Raw genomic sequence first — 15,168 nt, 5'->3', positions numbered from 1 at the left:
TTTAAAGTTGTGGGCCTATGTGCAAATAACTATATTTTTTTTATATATAGATATATATATTCAAAACAGGACAAAAATTAAGGGGGGCAAGTTGAGAGATGGAAATGACATGAATGGATTCGGTGAATTTTGTTGATGAAAAGATCAATAAGTCGAACCTATCCGAAGATCCCTTCGGTATTGTTGTTCGTTGTCGTCATCTCTTTTGCGTGGAAAAGCATCAAATTCTTCGTGCGAGGTAAGAAATGTGCTAAAAAGATCATATTCCATTGCGAATGATAATCATTTAAAAAGGCAATCTACTTACCTATTCCTTGAACTTAATAGTCACAATTTATGGTGAATTTTTCTCGCTGCCTATCTATATTTATATTTACATGTGAAACATGTCGAGTGAAGAATGCAAAGTTCCGAGATTCCTAACTCCCGAGACCTCTATGGCCGCGAACAAAGTTAGGAGCTAAAATATTGTTTTTGTACATAACACACCGAACGAAGTCTAGGAATGTTGTCGTCTCATCTTTTATTAGCTTGGCAATAGGCATCTATCCATCTTGTTGAATAACTACTAGATTAACAATCGAAGAAATATCTATGTTAATATTTGGATTTAATAGTAAAGCATGCCCTATCCTTCTTAGGGTTAGGCCGTCCGGTTGCGACCGTGATGGATGCATAAAGTGCACTCATTCGATTGCTATTATTATTAATTATTAGTCTTCTTAATCTTGTTTGTTTGTAACACTTGATTGGACGGAGAGCTAAATGTCGGATTAGTAAAGTAGTTGAAGAATTAAGCACATGTGATTAGGAGTTTGTCCACTAATTGCCGACTTAATTTATTTGTTTATCACATGCTTTAAGTAATTGTTTCGGTTTTGGAATTGTGGTGTGCATGTGAGCGTCGGTGGTGAGGTTGGTGGGTGTCTAATTGACTCGCTTAGCCTTTTTGATGATAACAAATTTTTAGGAAATAGAAAAAGATGTATAAAATTTTCATCAATGTGGAATTCTAATCATGCCACATTGAATCTGATGTACGAAATCTCACTTAAGAAGCTTTTTTTCATAATTCAAATCTCTAACTTCAAGATCATATAGTAATAATTTTTTACTAGTTCGATTAGCTCCCCTTCTTTTATGGAATAGAAAAAGATTGAACCATCTTTTTTTCCAATTTGTATATAAATTAGTGCCATTTTTTTGACAATCCTTATTGTTGAAGAGCAAAGAAGGGGTTGAAATGTAGAGTAGTTATAGAGTAATTATACTTTAATTGTTCAACAAATATACAATTGGCCTATTAGCTCAGTTGGTTCCAAACTTCAATAGTTTTTATAACAAAATAATTAAATAAATATATATAAATGACTATTTTAATTATTTTTTTAGCGAAAGGAACCATTTTTTTTCGATATTCCATACCACTCTAAGGGAAGGGGATCAGTTTACAATAAAGAAAAGAATTGGCAATTTTACAAAATGGTATTAAAAGGAACGTTGAATGCCTTTTTTTTCACACTCTAGCTGTTTGAGGGTTATTCAACAGAGACTCGAATAGAAGTTCGATGTCGATTTGAATAGATCCACGTCTTCGATGACCTTACCCAATTTACCAAGCAAAAGTGCTTCTTCTTTATAGTTTGTTCTGGAGCCCCAGACGTGAACAGCGAGCCATCGGCATTTTGAGGACTCTGGCCTCAAATATTCATTGAACCAATCGATAACTTCGCTCTTTTTGACACTCTTCAGTTCTTCAGCTTCCAATTTCAATATGTCAAACAGATACCTAAAAAGGACAATTTGAATATTGTTAGTGACAAAACAATCTTGCTGAAATATTTCAGAATTATAGGACTCATTATCATCCAGTTATCTTTAACCAAATTAGTTGCATGAATCTTTTCCATCTATCGAGCTCGGTGCAAGATTATATTATCCATGAGCGATGGATATGAAGCCGATAAAATGTTGCTAGGCGACGAAGAAGAGCACAAAATGAAGGAAGTTATCAGAAAACCTTTTGTCCACAATTTGATCCCAATAATTTCCCGTCTCGTATGAAAGTGATGGATCCTTCTCCAACTTTTCTGCTATAAGTCCACTTCTATGGCTCTCAAAAGATTCGTCGTCAAGAGATTCCTATAGCAAAGCAATCAATATATGGTCATACATTGTTAGCATTTATATTAGGCTTAGAATCCAGTCTTATTTAAGAAACTCAGCGAGAGAAAATCAGGTATTGGAATACCAGTAAATCTTGAAGACCGTTGATGAAGTTGTCTATCCTGCCGTGCAAGTGTATCGGACTATATTCTGAGGATTGAACGCGAAAGCAATATCCCAAAACACGGTAGGTCATCCTCGGGCTACATTCAACGACATAACCGAGCTGCTCCTTTGTCCTGTGACCGGCACACAACAACTTTCCATTTTAACTCAAATCTCTACGCGACAAACTTTAAAGCATGGCATGCAAATTCATAGGCATTCAAGTAGTCAAGTGAATACATCAAGTTTTAGCATGGTGAAGTTTCCGTGCAACGGATATTACCTAAGCTGATTGAAGCACGGTTCTTCTATAATGTTGCTGAAAAGATCCGTGATGGCTCTTAATCTAGTGGCTTCGATCCCCACATCTTGTTCAATTTGAAAATAAAGCTGCCAACTCAAATCAAATACATGTAAGCAGAATAATACAGAAGGAGTTCAAGAAAATGAAATGAAATTTAGAAAGGCGACTGCAACTGCACATAGCAGCAAGCCTTAATCGCGGTTTTATGAATCCAACTAATGGAGGATTCGATCTGCAAGTGAAATAAAATGGAAGAACAAAATACCTCGGCCACAGAGTTCACTTCTTGGGCATTCTTTACAAGAACACTTCTGATCAGATTACTAGTAGACGGAAGGCAGAGAACACTCTCTTTATGTCGTAACTCTGCAGGTATAGGTTCTACGGAGAAGGTATCGGTAAAGATATTTGATATTTCAATTGCCTCCTTTTCAGATAAATTTCCATGGCAGAGGCCCTCAATATATAACTGAAAGGATATATTAGTCTTAGTTGTAAGAACTATTAGATAGTAAATTGAAATTTTTTCAATCACTCAGACTGCAGATTAATAAGAGAAAAAATCGACAGTAAGCTTCATACTACCGATCTGGTTACCTGAGATAGAAGTCTTGGAATAAACTCAATTAAGTCGGAAAGCGTAAGATGCAAGAGACAGGAAAGTTTGTCCTCCACACCCCAGAATTTACGACGCAATAACTGTATCCTCAGGTAGGAAGAATGGCTCAAAGGTTTCATATTGTAGTTTCTGAATTTTCTCTCCATGTCCTCCTTAATAACCTAAATAGTTCAAGAAAAAAGGAGGAAAAAAAACTCTTACTATCCAAAAAACAGAAAGTAGAACTAAAAAAGAATCAACATTAGAACCCATCTAAAATTTAATCGAAACTTTGATGAAGTAATCAAAGAAGCATCAAAATATTGGCCCCTTTATCAGCTAAAAGAAATAAAATAAAATAAAAAGTTGAGTGTTGAGACTCATTGCTAGAGTTGGTTCCAATCATAAACCAAAACTTTGATACGGTCGAAATTTTAAATCATGCATTGAAATAAACAGCTCCATACACAAGTTCTGCAAGATTCAACACATATCTCTATTGTTTTTTTTTACTTTTAGCACCACAGACAACAATATGAGGCGCACAACAAAAGAATGTAGTACTCACCGCTAGTTGCTCTTCTATCTACATTTATAATTGCTCAAAAATTTCAGAACAAATGGCATACCTTAAATCGATCATTTTTTGGCATAAATGTTTTGGACAAGTTCAATATCTTTGATAGCAAGATCGGTAGTTTGTCACTGAAACCAGACAACTTCAACTCGAGCTTATCACCAACAAATGACAAAGAAGTTTCCAGTTTAGCCACTCCAGCCTGCACAGTTAAAATTAGGATGATCACCAAAGAACAGTACCCAAAATTCTACACAAAAGGTCAATCTTTCTATAAATTGAAACCAAAAAGCAATTAAGAGAGTAAAACAGGGAATGAGACAGAAAAATAAACAGATAAAGACCTGTATGAGGTAAATATTCACAAAAGAATATTCACAATTTTAAGTGAATCATATGACAAGGTTACTAACCAAAAGGGAAAAAAAACAATTTAATACATTTTATATTGATGAAAACATATTTAAAATTAGAGTTTCCATCTTTGCCCTAGGATATAAATACATGACACAATATTGATTAAATGGTTAATGAAGTAACAAAATCACAAATTAAAGAATAAAACAAATAATTGAACAACTTAAAATCTTTCTTTGACTTTGAAGTATACCTGATATATGATTTCATTTAGCTCATCTTTGAGAAGATTTATGAAAAGCTCTGTCAACACACAATTTTTGATACTGCTATATCCATCCTTTACTGTGATCAAAAAGTACACATTTGCACGGGGGACATTAAACGTCGTGTCCATCTTATACCAGAGTTTCATTAGCGGATTGTCAATAATGCACTGAGGGAAACTAATATTTGATAGGTTTTTTGATATATTAGCATTTCGAAGTGAAAAGTCAGAAGGGATGAAGTCATTCCTCGAAGGCAAATGCAAAGATGATGCAATTTCAGGAGGATTTCCCCAAAGCTTGAGAAGAGATGGTGAAATGTCTTCTTCAATGTATTGGGACCCAAACCATGGCTCGTATTGGATGGCTGAAATAATGAAAGAATGTAGTTTCAATTTATAAATTTCATTGAAAATACATATGAACTCAGAGAAGATTAATGAATTGTATGTCACATCAAAATTTTGTTTAACAAATTGACATGAAAATTATAAGACAATTGTAATTTGCACAAAAATTCAAAGAGTATCACTTTATGGTGAATGACTCTAGATTGTAATTGAAAATTCAATCCAACAGTTAGTAATAATAGTTCAGTCAAGAACTCAGTGGAATAATTTGTTGCTCCATTGCATCAATGAACCATATTTGGGATTAACTTTGCTAGATACAATAGCAAGACAAACTTTGAGACATACAAACTCTCTGTAAAATCGTAAACTAACAAATTGCAATCTTTAGAAACTTAGAAACTGTATTCAGCCAACATCTAAAAGGTAAAGCAAGGGAAAGAAGCAAGCATAACTACCTTGTGACTGTTTATCAAATGATTTTGAGAGTACGACAACTCTCATATTTTCTGGTGAGAAAAGACTCAAAATGTTCTGCACCAACTCAGGATCCCATTGCTCAAAAGCATATTCTCCAGAAATAATATGCTCTTTTGAATAAAAAAAGAAATTTTCTGCAGAAGAAAGATCAAAACATCAAAACCTGTCCAGTAACAAAAGGTCATAGCAAAAATCATGGTATACATTCACGGAAGCACATTAACAAACGAGTAAGATGTAATTTACTGGAATAGCTAATCCATGTTTCTATAGAATAGCAAGTAAAGGTTCTTGTGATGAATAAATATAGTTGAAACTGAAAATATATGAAAAGGTTAATGTCCATTTACCTGCTAGATTTACTGCATAATCATCCTGTGGTTGCTCCTCAGCGAATCTAAAATCCATATTTCCTATATCCTGAAGTTCTTTAAAAACCCATTCTTGAGGGGAAGTTTGGCGCAACAACTTAATATACTGATATACAAACCCAATTACCTCATCAAACTGCAGAAGCATTACAGAGAAAGTTAAGCGATCCACCTTACATGTTAGTTTGTGGAAGGAGTAAATATCAGTAATGTTGTACAAAAAGTACAGAGCAAAGATCGTTCCTAGAAAATGGAAAAACTGAAGCCTTTATATAATGGAAACTATAACATTAACAAATAGAAATTATCTCCTTAATAAGGTTTAATTTTTATTTTGCTCGAAGAAGTACAAAGAGTGAAGGGGAGTTGTCGGTGTGTGACCTAAAGGTCACGGTTTGAGTCTTAGAAATAACCTGTTGTAAAGCAAGGTAAGGCTGCACACAATAAACCCTTCCTTATGACCCCGCATTGACGGGAGCTTTGTGCACCGGCCTACCCTTTTAAGTACAAAGAGTCTTACAAAATAGTGGAACAATTAAAATTTAATGAAATAAAGACTAAAAATTAAAAAAACAAAAAAAACAAAAATCCACCTCATCCACAATTTGATCAATCATAAGGAAAAGAATACTAAATTCAGCGGAAAAAGGTTCGTACTTTAGCAGAACATACAGAAACTAAGTTTATTCTATGAGCGTAATGCAAATACTAAAATGTAAAATATTGTGCTAAATAATAGACAGATATCATCATCTTTTATCATCGTGAATTTTGCATAATATGGAATGACTCACAGACAAAAAAGTTAAGACTGAAGACGGTGCTCAGACATGATAAAAGATAAATTTGAACTGATTGATATATTCAAAATATAGCCTATAGAATTTGAAACGGAAAGCTATTTTAATTTTTGAAGTTGTATCAGCAATGATATCAATAAAGGTCTATGAAATCACAGTGCATATAAGATTTATGATCTTTGTAATCCAACAATCACTTCATTAAATCCATTGGAAACTCAATGACAATACACTATATGCATTGCTTTATATAATTATGCATACCTTCTCTAGACCTGAATCAGTGAGGTAGATGGACATGACAAAAATGTAAGCAATGGAGGACCTGCTCATTCCTTCTTCACCAACACCAGCTGATAATGCACTTGCCAATCCTTTAGATTTCAGCAAATAGAGCAAGCTTCCCCTCCCCTCTGAATAATTTTCTCATTTGTCAGAAGCAAGCTCCAATTATTGAGCACAAAAGTATCGTCAATGGGAAAAAAAAAAAAGTAACAATATTTTAAGAATTTAACAAACCACTAGATACAAAATGATGAATTGATAGACATTTTAAAATTGGACTGAAAGAGAATAATGAAAGAAAGCCATGGGGTATAATACAGTTCAAGGAACTACAGATCCACTAACTCATGATTTGACCAATACTAGATAAAAGTGAATAGGGCCTTATAACTATACAAGTGAAATAATAAAATTAGAAAAAGAAATAAAACTATCTGATCATAACTTGAATGGAACCTGGTATAGTTTGTCATACACTCTGTTTGATGGAAGGAAATAATCTTTATATTTCAATGAACACATATTGTGATAGCATAGGTCGACAACAAGTTCATCTTTGTCAAGTAAAATAACAACTACTGAAATTGAATTTTAGGCATAAATAATTTTAGTATGAGAGTACTAACCATGGCCCAACAAATGTGCTAAATAGTCTTCTGGTTTCTTCAGATATTCATTGTGAAGACAAGGAAGTGTCCAAGCCAACTCCAGAACATGTACATCCTTAACTGCCTCTAATCTATACAGCTTCCCCACTTTCCAAATTGGCACATCTGTGTTATAGTTTGTCTTTAATGAAGGGCCTGCTTTCACATTACTGAAGAGCTCTATTACCCAATTCTCTAACACATCTAAGGGATCTGCAATATGATGGGGTGAACCCATAAATGAAAAGTTGAGAAAGTTTACTTCTCAGTCCAACAGCAGCAACTGTTATTGGTAACTGATGGACAATTTATATTGAATACCATGCATAATTCATCCAGCTCCTCACCTCCTCCTATTACAACTAGTTTCATGATTCCTGCATGATAATTTTCCATATATAGTTTTGAGATTTCTTCTTGCAAATTGACACCATGCTCCATGGCATCCATCAAACTCTTTTTATTTCCTACAATAATAGTGACTTAGAAATAATTGATAGCTAAAAAAATGGTGCAAAGAATTGAGTTAGATTTTGCATAGTGTACCCCAATAGAATCTGTTGAAAAGGTGACCTGGTGTAGATGCATGGCAATGAAGTTGTTGCAAACGTGCATTATCACTTTGTAGTACTTGGTTAAACTCTACAAAACAATAATTTTCTCATAGCACAACATAAAGAGAAGAATTTATAAATCAATAACCTCAGGATATTAAGTAATACTATATAAACTATTAGTAGTGAAATTAAAGCTAATATTAAGAAACCTGAATCAACAGCCAAGATTTCTCGTTCCATTGCCTCAATCTTCATCAATGGAGATATAAAAAACTGGCTAAATCTACAAGAGGCATTAAGAAAATGCACCATACCTATATAAGTTCGAGAGACAAAAAGGTATTGACTCCATGATACACAAAGCTAATCGTTATTACCTTTTCAAGGCGCCCTTCAAGTACTCACGACTAATTTCAAAGTGATAACAAGTGTATTCGGTTTCGGTGTAAGCATTTGTTGAGCCCCCATGCTTGGACACATAACTATCATACTAAGAAATACCACAATAGACAACAGGTCAATGACTTATGAGCCATAATAATGCATCGTAATTTATAGTTAAATAGTGTAAGGGAAAAGTAAATTATCTAAGCTAAAAAAAATTAAACACCATTTACTGATGATAATTGCAGTTGATTCTTATAACGATAAGAACAATAATTCTCAAAACCAAACAAAATAGCCAAAACATTCACTACATAGACAAAATCATCATTCTTCTAATAATATCAGTGTAGAGCAAAAACAAGTTTGGGAAGCAACCACAATAAATCCTATCCTAACTATTATTTGGCTTCCATAGAACCTATATATTAAAAATTGATTGATGCAGACCTACCAAAGGAAATGTCGGAAACCAAAGCAACAGTTTGAAATAATTATTTAGTTATATTTTAAAAAAAAAAATGAATAGACATATTCCCTGAATTCTATTAAAAGTATATGGGAATTCCTAATTGTCAAGGTGTTGCTGACAAAATCAAAAAGTGGGATTCAAGCTCTTGCTTCCCTCTACAGTCTGTTATTTACTTCTGAATTCATAACAAGGGCTTTTAGCAAGACAAAATCAATAACTGGAATTCAAACTCTGGCTGCCGTTTACAATCTCTTTGTTATCTACATCTGAATTCATAACAAGGGATTTTAGCCAGACTGCCTGTAACATTGGAGAATGTTATGTTGGTAATTTAGATTTAGGGTTTTAGATTAGGTCATCTATACCCATATAATTACCTTTCTGATGCAATAGATTAACTTCTTTATCTATGTTTAGGTCACAAGAGCTTTTCTGATTAATGTAAAAAAAAACATGATATCTTATTTATGCTTAACATGAGGGGGGGGAGTGTCATAGATAATTTGCGTTATATATATATATATATAGATGTTTTATGCATTTAATCCTGGTATTTTGGGTTTAGGGAATCATCCAACATTGATTAGTCTTTTCGCTTAATTTTAGGTAAAAGGGTTTTATCGTACTTTCTGTTATGACAAATCACTTATATTGTTGTATTTTAATTGTAAGGTCATGTAATTGACAAGTGATCTATATTTAGTTGGTTTAAAAATCCAACAGACACTACTTTCTCTGTCCCCAAGTTTAATTCGGTAAGTAAATATAAAGATGTTTAGACTATAATTGTTTGGCGCAAAGGTCCCATGGATATTGTTGGTCTTCCAACCTTCAACCTGGGCTTAGGAGAGTATAAAACGGCATCAGATTTTCTCATCTATTTGTCTCTTCTGTGCACCTTACAGCTTTCCCTTCTAATATAAATTCAGCAACTAGAATTTGTTACATATATGCATTTATGCCCCAATTTGGAAACAATCATGTGCACAAGAGAGAAAATTTAAGGTTCATAGTAATGTAAGATGTCCAGACCTCATTTTCATCTGGAAATTCTTTGCTCCCCATGAAAAGCATATGCTCTGCAAATCAAGCATCATCATCATTGTTCCAATAATTTATATTGATAAAAAAACTTAAACATTAGATCTCACATTCAATTTCAGAATAAATAACCATCCTAGTGGATTACAGCCTTAGCATTGAACCAAGAGAGACTAAAAACAGCCACAAAAGCATGAACCTCTAGAAAAGTGTATCATTGATGGGAAACAAGGTAAGATTCACACTAATTAGATCTGTTTTCATCGAAGACATATTTCCTTATATTCCTAGAGGGTTCCTTTCATAAAGGATCTTCCACTTAGTTAAATTGTAATTGTTATGGTTAAGAAACCTAGCATGATTATAAAGTACTATATTAGCTAGGTAGCATAGTATTATTTCACTTTAACAAAATAAGAATAAACAAAATTATGTGCACAATATATCAGATCAACAAATACTCTTAAAAATCAATAGCAATAAACATGTAACTCAGATGACAATTATCAAGAGATCAAGATGAAAAAATAACACAAAAAAAGTGTGAAAAAACAGAAAAAACTGTCAGGCACATCTGGAGCCAAGCCCGAATAGCAGTCTTAGCTACGCACCAGTCCATTATAGTTTCAAACTCCAAACTGTAAAAAAAATGGAGCTTCTGACAGTTAAAGTTAAAAAGGTTCAATGTCTCACTAGAGCATGTTTAGGCATGTCAAATCGCATACAGACATAAACCTAACTAAATACACTACATTTCAATGCGTATATGATATAGGTACTGCCCCCTTAAAAACTAAAACCAAGTAAGCTATTTAACAATTATAATTATTTAACTTAAAATCAAGGTAAATTAAAATTTTGAAAAAAATTACTTTGCAAGAGCATGCTTAGCCATGTCAAATCGCATACAGACATAAACCTAACTAAATACGCTACATTTCAATGCGAATATGATATAGGTACTGCCCCCTTAAAAACTAAAACCAAGGTAAGCTATTTAACAATTATAATTATTTAACTTAAAATCAAGGTAAAATAAAATTTTGAAAACCATTACTTTCCAAGTTGCAAACTATCATTTGTCCTCCTAATCAAAAGAGAATAGAATGAAAAGACAATACTTTTTCATACCATACCCATTTTGACAAGTGTGCCATCTTGACATGGTCATGGGAATATTGATAAGGCATACTTTAGCATTAACTCACGGGGAATTAAAACATAAAAATAAGTACCAAATGACATTTTTAAAAACATGAAATAAGAGAGCATTTCAATTTCTGTAAAATAGAAGAGGAAGAACAGCCAAACCTAAGAAATGGGCGAGTCCCTGAGCATTATATGGGTCAGAGAAGCTACCCATTCCTACACACATTGCTGCAGCAACCTAGAAATAGATAATTCATATAAACACAATTGACGATCAACAAAATTACCAAGAGAATAATACATCCATGCAATTAAATATATTTTAAGATATTTGATGAATGTATTTTATACCTATTTTAGAAGATAGAACTAGGTCTATAGGCTGTTGTATTTAAAAGGGTTATCTATAGTCTAAGGACCAAATTTTAAGGTCATTTTCAATTTCTAAACTTGTGGTTAACTGAGTAGGTATAATAATACAAAAAACATAACAATACAAGTTGAAAATGGTAAAGGGTGATAGTGTAATTTATGATATTAGTAAACATCATTGCTAATGTATTGTAGTATGAGTATCTCCAATTGAAACAAATAATTATCAAATAACCTAAACAAAGTTTTAATTAGATGTCAATTTTGATAATGAACCAAATTTAAAACCTCCAAATTGCACCAATGCAACGAACTGCAAAATCATATCTTTTATGCAGAATCTACTAGGGGGACCTCGTAAATTCGAAAAAAAACAGATTACAATGAGCCAATTTCAGATATTTAAGATAGCCAGACAAAATCACTAATCATAAGAGTTCAATTAACAGATTTCGTGTTGATACTAAATCCTCGTAAAAAAACAGATAAAAGCTCTCACCTTTTTGGTGTGTGAAAGTTTCCCCTTGCTCTTTATCATTGATTGGCCCTCGTCCCCTTCTCCCTCCCCGTCCTCTCCCTCATCCGACTCATCCTCCTCATCCGACTCGTACTCTTCATCATCATCAACCCCGTCGCAATCGTCATCATCATCTTCTTCATATTCATCCATGGAAGCATCCTCCTCCACGGCACCGTCATGGGGCGCATCAAGGCCTTCGGGGTAAATCTCGGGATCATGTACCAGCAGCGCGCAAAGTCCATTAGGAAGGTGAAGGATCCTATACAATCTACGGTCGGTGGGTGACTTAATGACCACATCGTCGAAGCGCTCCGCCATGTCCACCCTTCTCTCTGCCGCCCTTTGATTCTCGAGTGAGCTCTGAGCAAGAGCAATCGGAGGTTCGGTTTCCAGTTTTCTTGATTTAGGGTTTACGGCGGAAGATTGGAAATTTATATTGTCGTCCAGTAGCAGCGGTTATATAGGACGTGGACTAACAGCATTTATACTCGAATTTTTTATTGGTTCCTAAACTTACTTACATCCTTACCCGATCTCTTTATGTCTTTCTCTTGGTTAACTGGACGGGTATATTTTCTTTAAATTTTTTAGGATTTAAGATTTAAAATTTAAAATTTTAAAGATTTTTTAATCGATAATTTATCAAACAACGCACCTAAAAATTTAAATTTACTAAAAAAAATATATGTTATTTTACTATTTATCAAATGGCGCACCTTCTCAAGTACAATTCTCATTTTATCCTCTTGACAATCTGACTTTTCTATCGTTTTTCTTTGCTCTACTATTTCTCTCTCTTCTCTTTCTTCTCTTTTTTACAGGCATGCAGAACATATGAATAATATTTTATAAGATTTAGTCAATTTTATAATAACATTTTAATATATTTGAAGAAGTCAAAATAAATAATGGATAGCATATTTGAACTCCTTGCAATCTCAGAAATTCACTGAAACTTAAATGAGTGTAATCGGCAGTAGCGGACCGACGGGGGGCTGAGGGAGGCTTCAGCCCCCCCCCCCCCCCCTAGCGTGGCTGCCGTCCACTAAAGATCGTCGGACGGTAAGAAAATTTTCGAGTGACTCAAGAGGCTGAGGAGGCTTCAACCTCCCCCCACCTGGACGCCGCCCACGGGCCACGACGAGTCGACGCTTGCTGCCAGTGCCGGTGTAGGCGATGTGCCACTGCTCGCCTGTGCGGTGCCACTCGTCTGTGCGGTGTGTGCAGGTGCGGTGCCAAGACGAAGGAGGCGTTTTTTTTTTTCATAGTATTTTTAATTAAATAAGATATAACTTAGTAAGTGGGCCCAAGTGCGCAACGTTAAATAAATAAAATAATAATAAAAAAAGTAAAAACATTAAACACGTCCTCTACTTTTATTTTCTTTTTCTTTAATTCTTTGTCAATTGCCGATTTGCCCTCTTCACTGCTCCTTCGCAGAACGAGTGAACGACGGCGGAAAGAAACCCTAAATCCCTAACATCTTCCTCTCTCACTCCAACTCTCCTCCAAGGCTCCAATCCTCCAACCAAATCTCTAAGTGCGGTAGTTGGTGCCTCTGAGCCTCGGGCCCTCGGTGGAGTCACGGACCCGCGGTCTCGCTCGCGTACAACCAAGCGGCAAGTGACGGCAGTAGTCTCCCATCTCCAACCGGTAAGTCGGCAATCGAATTTCTAAGGCTCGAAGCTCCAACGTCATTTTTCCATAAGGTTTGAACTTAGATTTGTTGTGTTTTATTTTTTTTTTACAGTTTTTTTTTTTTTTTTGGAAATGTACATAATACCATTTTACTTACCATTGAAGTTTAGTTTTCTATTAGATTGGTAATTTTCCATTATTATTTGATTTTTTTTACAAAATGTACAGAATTGCATTTGTAGTTTAGTTTTCCATTACTATTTTATTATATTAGTACTTGGTAGTGGTAGTTTATTAAAGTTTTAGTTCAACTGTTCAACATATATTTTTTCATTACATAATTTATTTTTAGTTATTTATTTGTGTAGGATATGGAGAGATTTTTTAAACGGACTCGTAGTTCCGGCTCTAGCTCCTCTAATGAGCCGAATGTTATTGAACAAGTGGAAAGTCAATGCCGTGTAGAATTAAATTTGGATGATATTGTTAGTGATCCGGGATTACAAAAACCAATTGAAGAATTTGATATTGCTATTCGAGATCAAGCTCGAAGAGAGTATGTGCTCCGAGGGCCTTGTCAACCAAATGGTCATGTGTATCCGAAAACAACTTTTGGTAATCAAGAAAGAAGTTTTCAAGGAACTTGGTATAAAAAATATACATGGCTAAAGTATATCATATCAAAAGATGTTGCATTTTTTTTTATGTTATCTTTTCAAACCGTTAAATAAAGAAAATGTAGATAATGCTTTTATAAAAGATGGATACAACAATTAGAAAAGGGCATTAGAAAGATTCAATTGTCATATGGAGACTGTGAATAGCTGTCACAATGAAGCTAGAATACAGTTTGAGGCTTTTCAAGATCAAAGGCATAGTGTGGGGAATATTTTACGATTACATAGTCGCGATATGAAAATTGATTATCGCACTCGTTTAACAGCAATGTTGGATGTGACACGCTTTCTATTGAAGCAAGGGTTACCTTTTCGAGGACACGATAAGTCAACTAGTTCTTCAAATAGAGGTAATTTTCTTGAGTTACTTGAATGGTATAGTCAACGAAATGAAGAGGTTTCTAAAGTTATAAAACAAAATGCTCCTGCAAACAATCAATTGACTTCCCCAAAAATTCAAAAGGATTTAACACGTGGTTGTGCTTCAGAGATCACACTTGCTATAATCAATGATATTAGAGATAAATTCTTTTCTTTGATGGTTGATGAGACTCGGGACAGTTCAGTGAAGGAGCATATGGGAGTTGTTTTGAGGTATGTGAATAAAGAAGGATGTGTGATTGAACGATTTCTTGCGGTTGTGCATGTGCCTGACATCTTTGAAAATGGCTATTGATGTTTTATTTGTGCAACATGGTTTATCATTATCTAGATTGAGAGGCCAAGGATATGATGGAGCTTCAAATATGCGTGGCGAGTTTAATGGATTGAAATCCCTGATACTACAAGAAAATCCATTTGCAATGTATGTTCATTGTTTCTCTCATCAACTCCAATTAGTTCTTGTTGCTGTTGCCCATGACAATTTTACTGTGAGTGAATTTTTTGGGTATATAATCATGATTGTGAATATATCTAGAGCATCTTGTAAGAGGAGAGATCAACTTAGAAAGATTCAACATGATAAGATAATTGCTGAATTGGAAAGTGGAGAAATTACTAGTGGAAAAGGAAAAAATCAAGAAAACTAATTTAGCAAGACCTGGAGATAC

At 34.3% G+C, this 15,168-nt stretch overlaps 1 protein-coding gene across 1 annotated transcript; it reads right to left on the bottom strand.

Annotated features, from left to right (window-relative positions):
- Positions 1–1,430: 1,430 nt before the first annotated feature.
- On the bottom strand, positions 1,431–12,229 carry LOC122043307 (nardilysin-like). The gene is made up of 19 exons (XM_042603878.1): positions 11,781–12,229; positions 11,072–11,147; positions 9,752–9,798; positions 8,241–8,353; positions 8,073–8,146; positions 7,853–7,948; positions 7,654–7,773; positions 7,286–7,519; positions 6,639–6,787; positions 5,554–5,710; positions 5,182–5,337; positions 4,361–4,740; positions 3,803–3,952; positions 3,173–3,355; positions 2,841–3,044; positions 2,555–2,661; positions 2,252–2,405; positions 2,021–2,142; positions 1,431–1,789 (listed from the first exon to the last, which is right to left on the bottom strand). The coding sequence occupies exons 1-19, from the start codon at positions 12,117–12,119 to the stop codon at positions 1,543–1,545; spliced, it is 3,108 nt and encodes a 1,035-aa protein (XP_042459812.1). The 5' UTR covers positions 12,120–12,229; the 3' UTR covers positions 1,431–1,542.
- Positions 12,230–15,168: the final 2,939 nt, after the last annotated feature.

This window comes from Zingiber officinale, chromosome 2A (assembly GCF_018446385.1).
Source record: "Zingiber officinale cultivar Zhangliang chromosome 2A, Zo_v1.1, whole genome shotgun sequence".
Lineage (NCBI taxonomy): Eukaryota > Viridiplantae > Streptophyta > Magnoliopsida > Zingiberales > Zingiberaceae > Zingiber > Zingiber officinale.
This window is presented reverse-complemented; position numbering and strand designations above follow the sequence as displayed.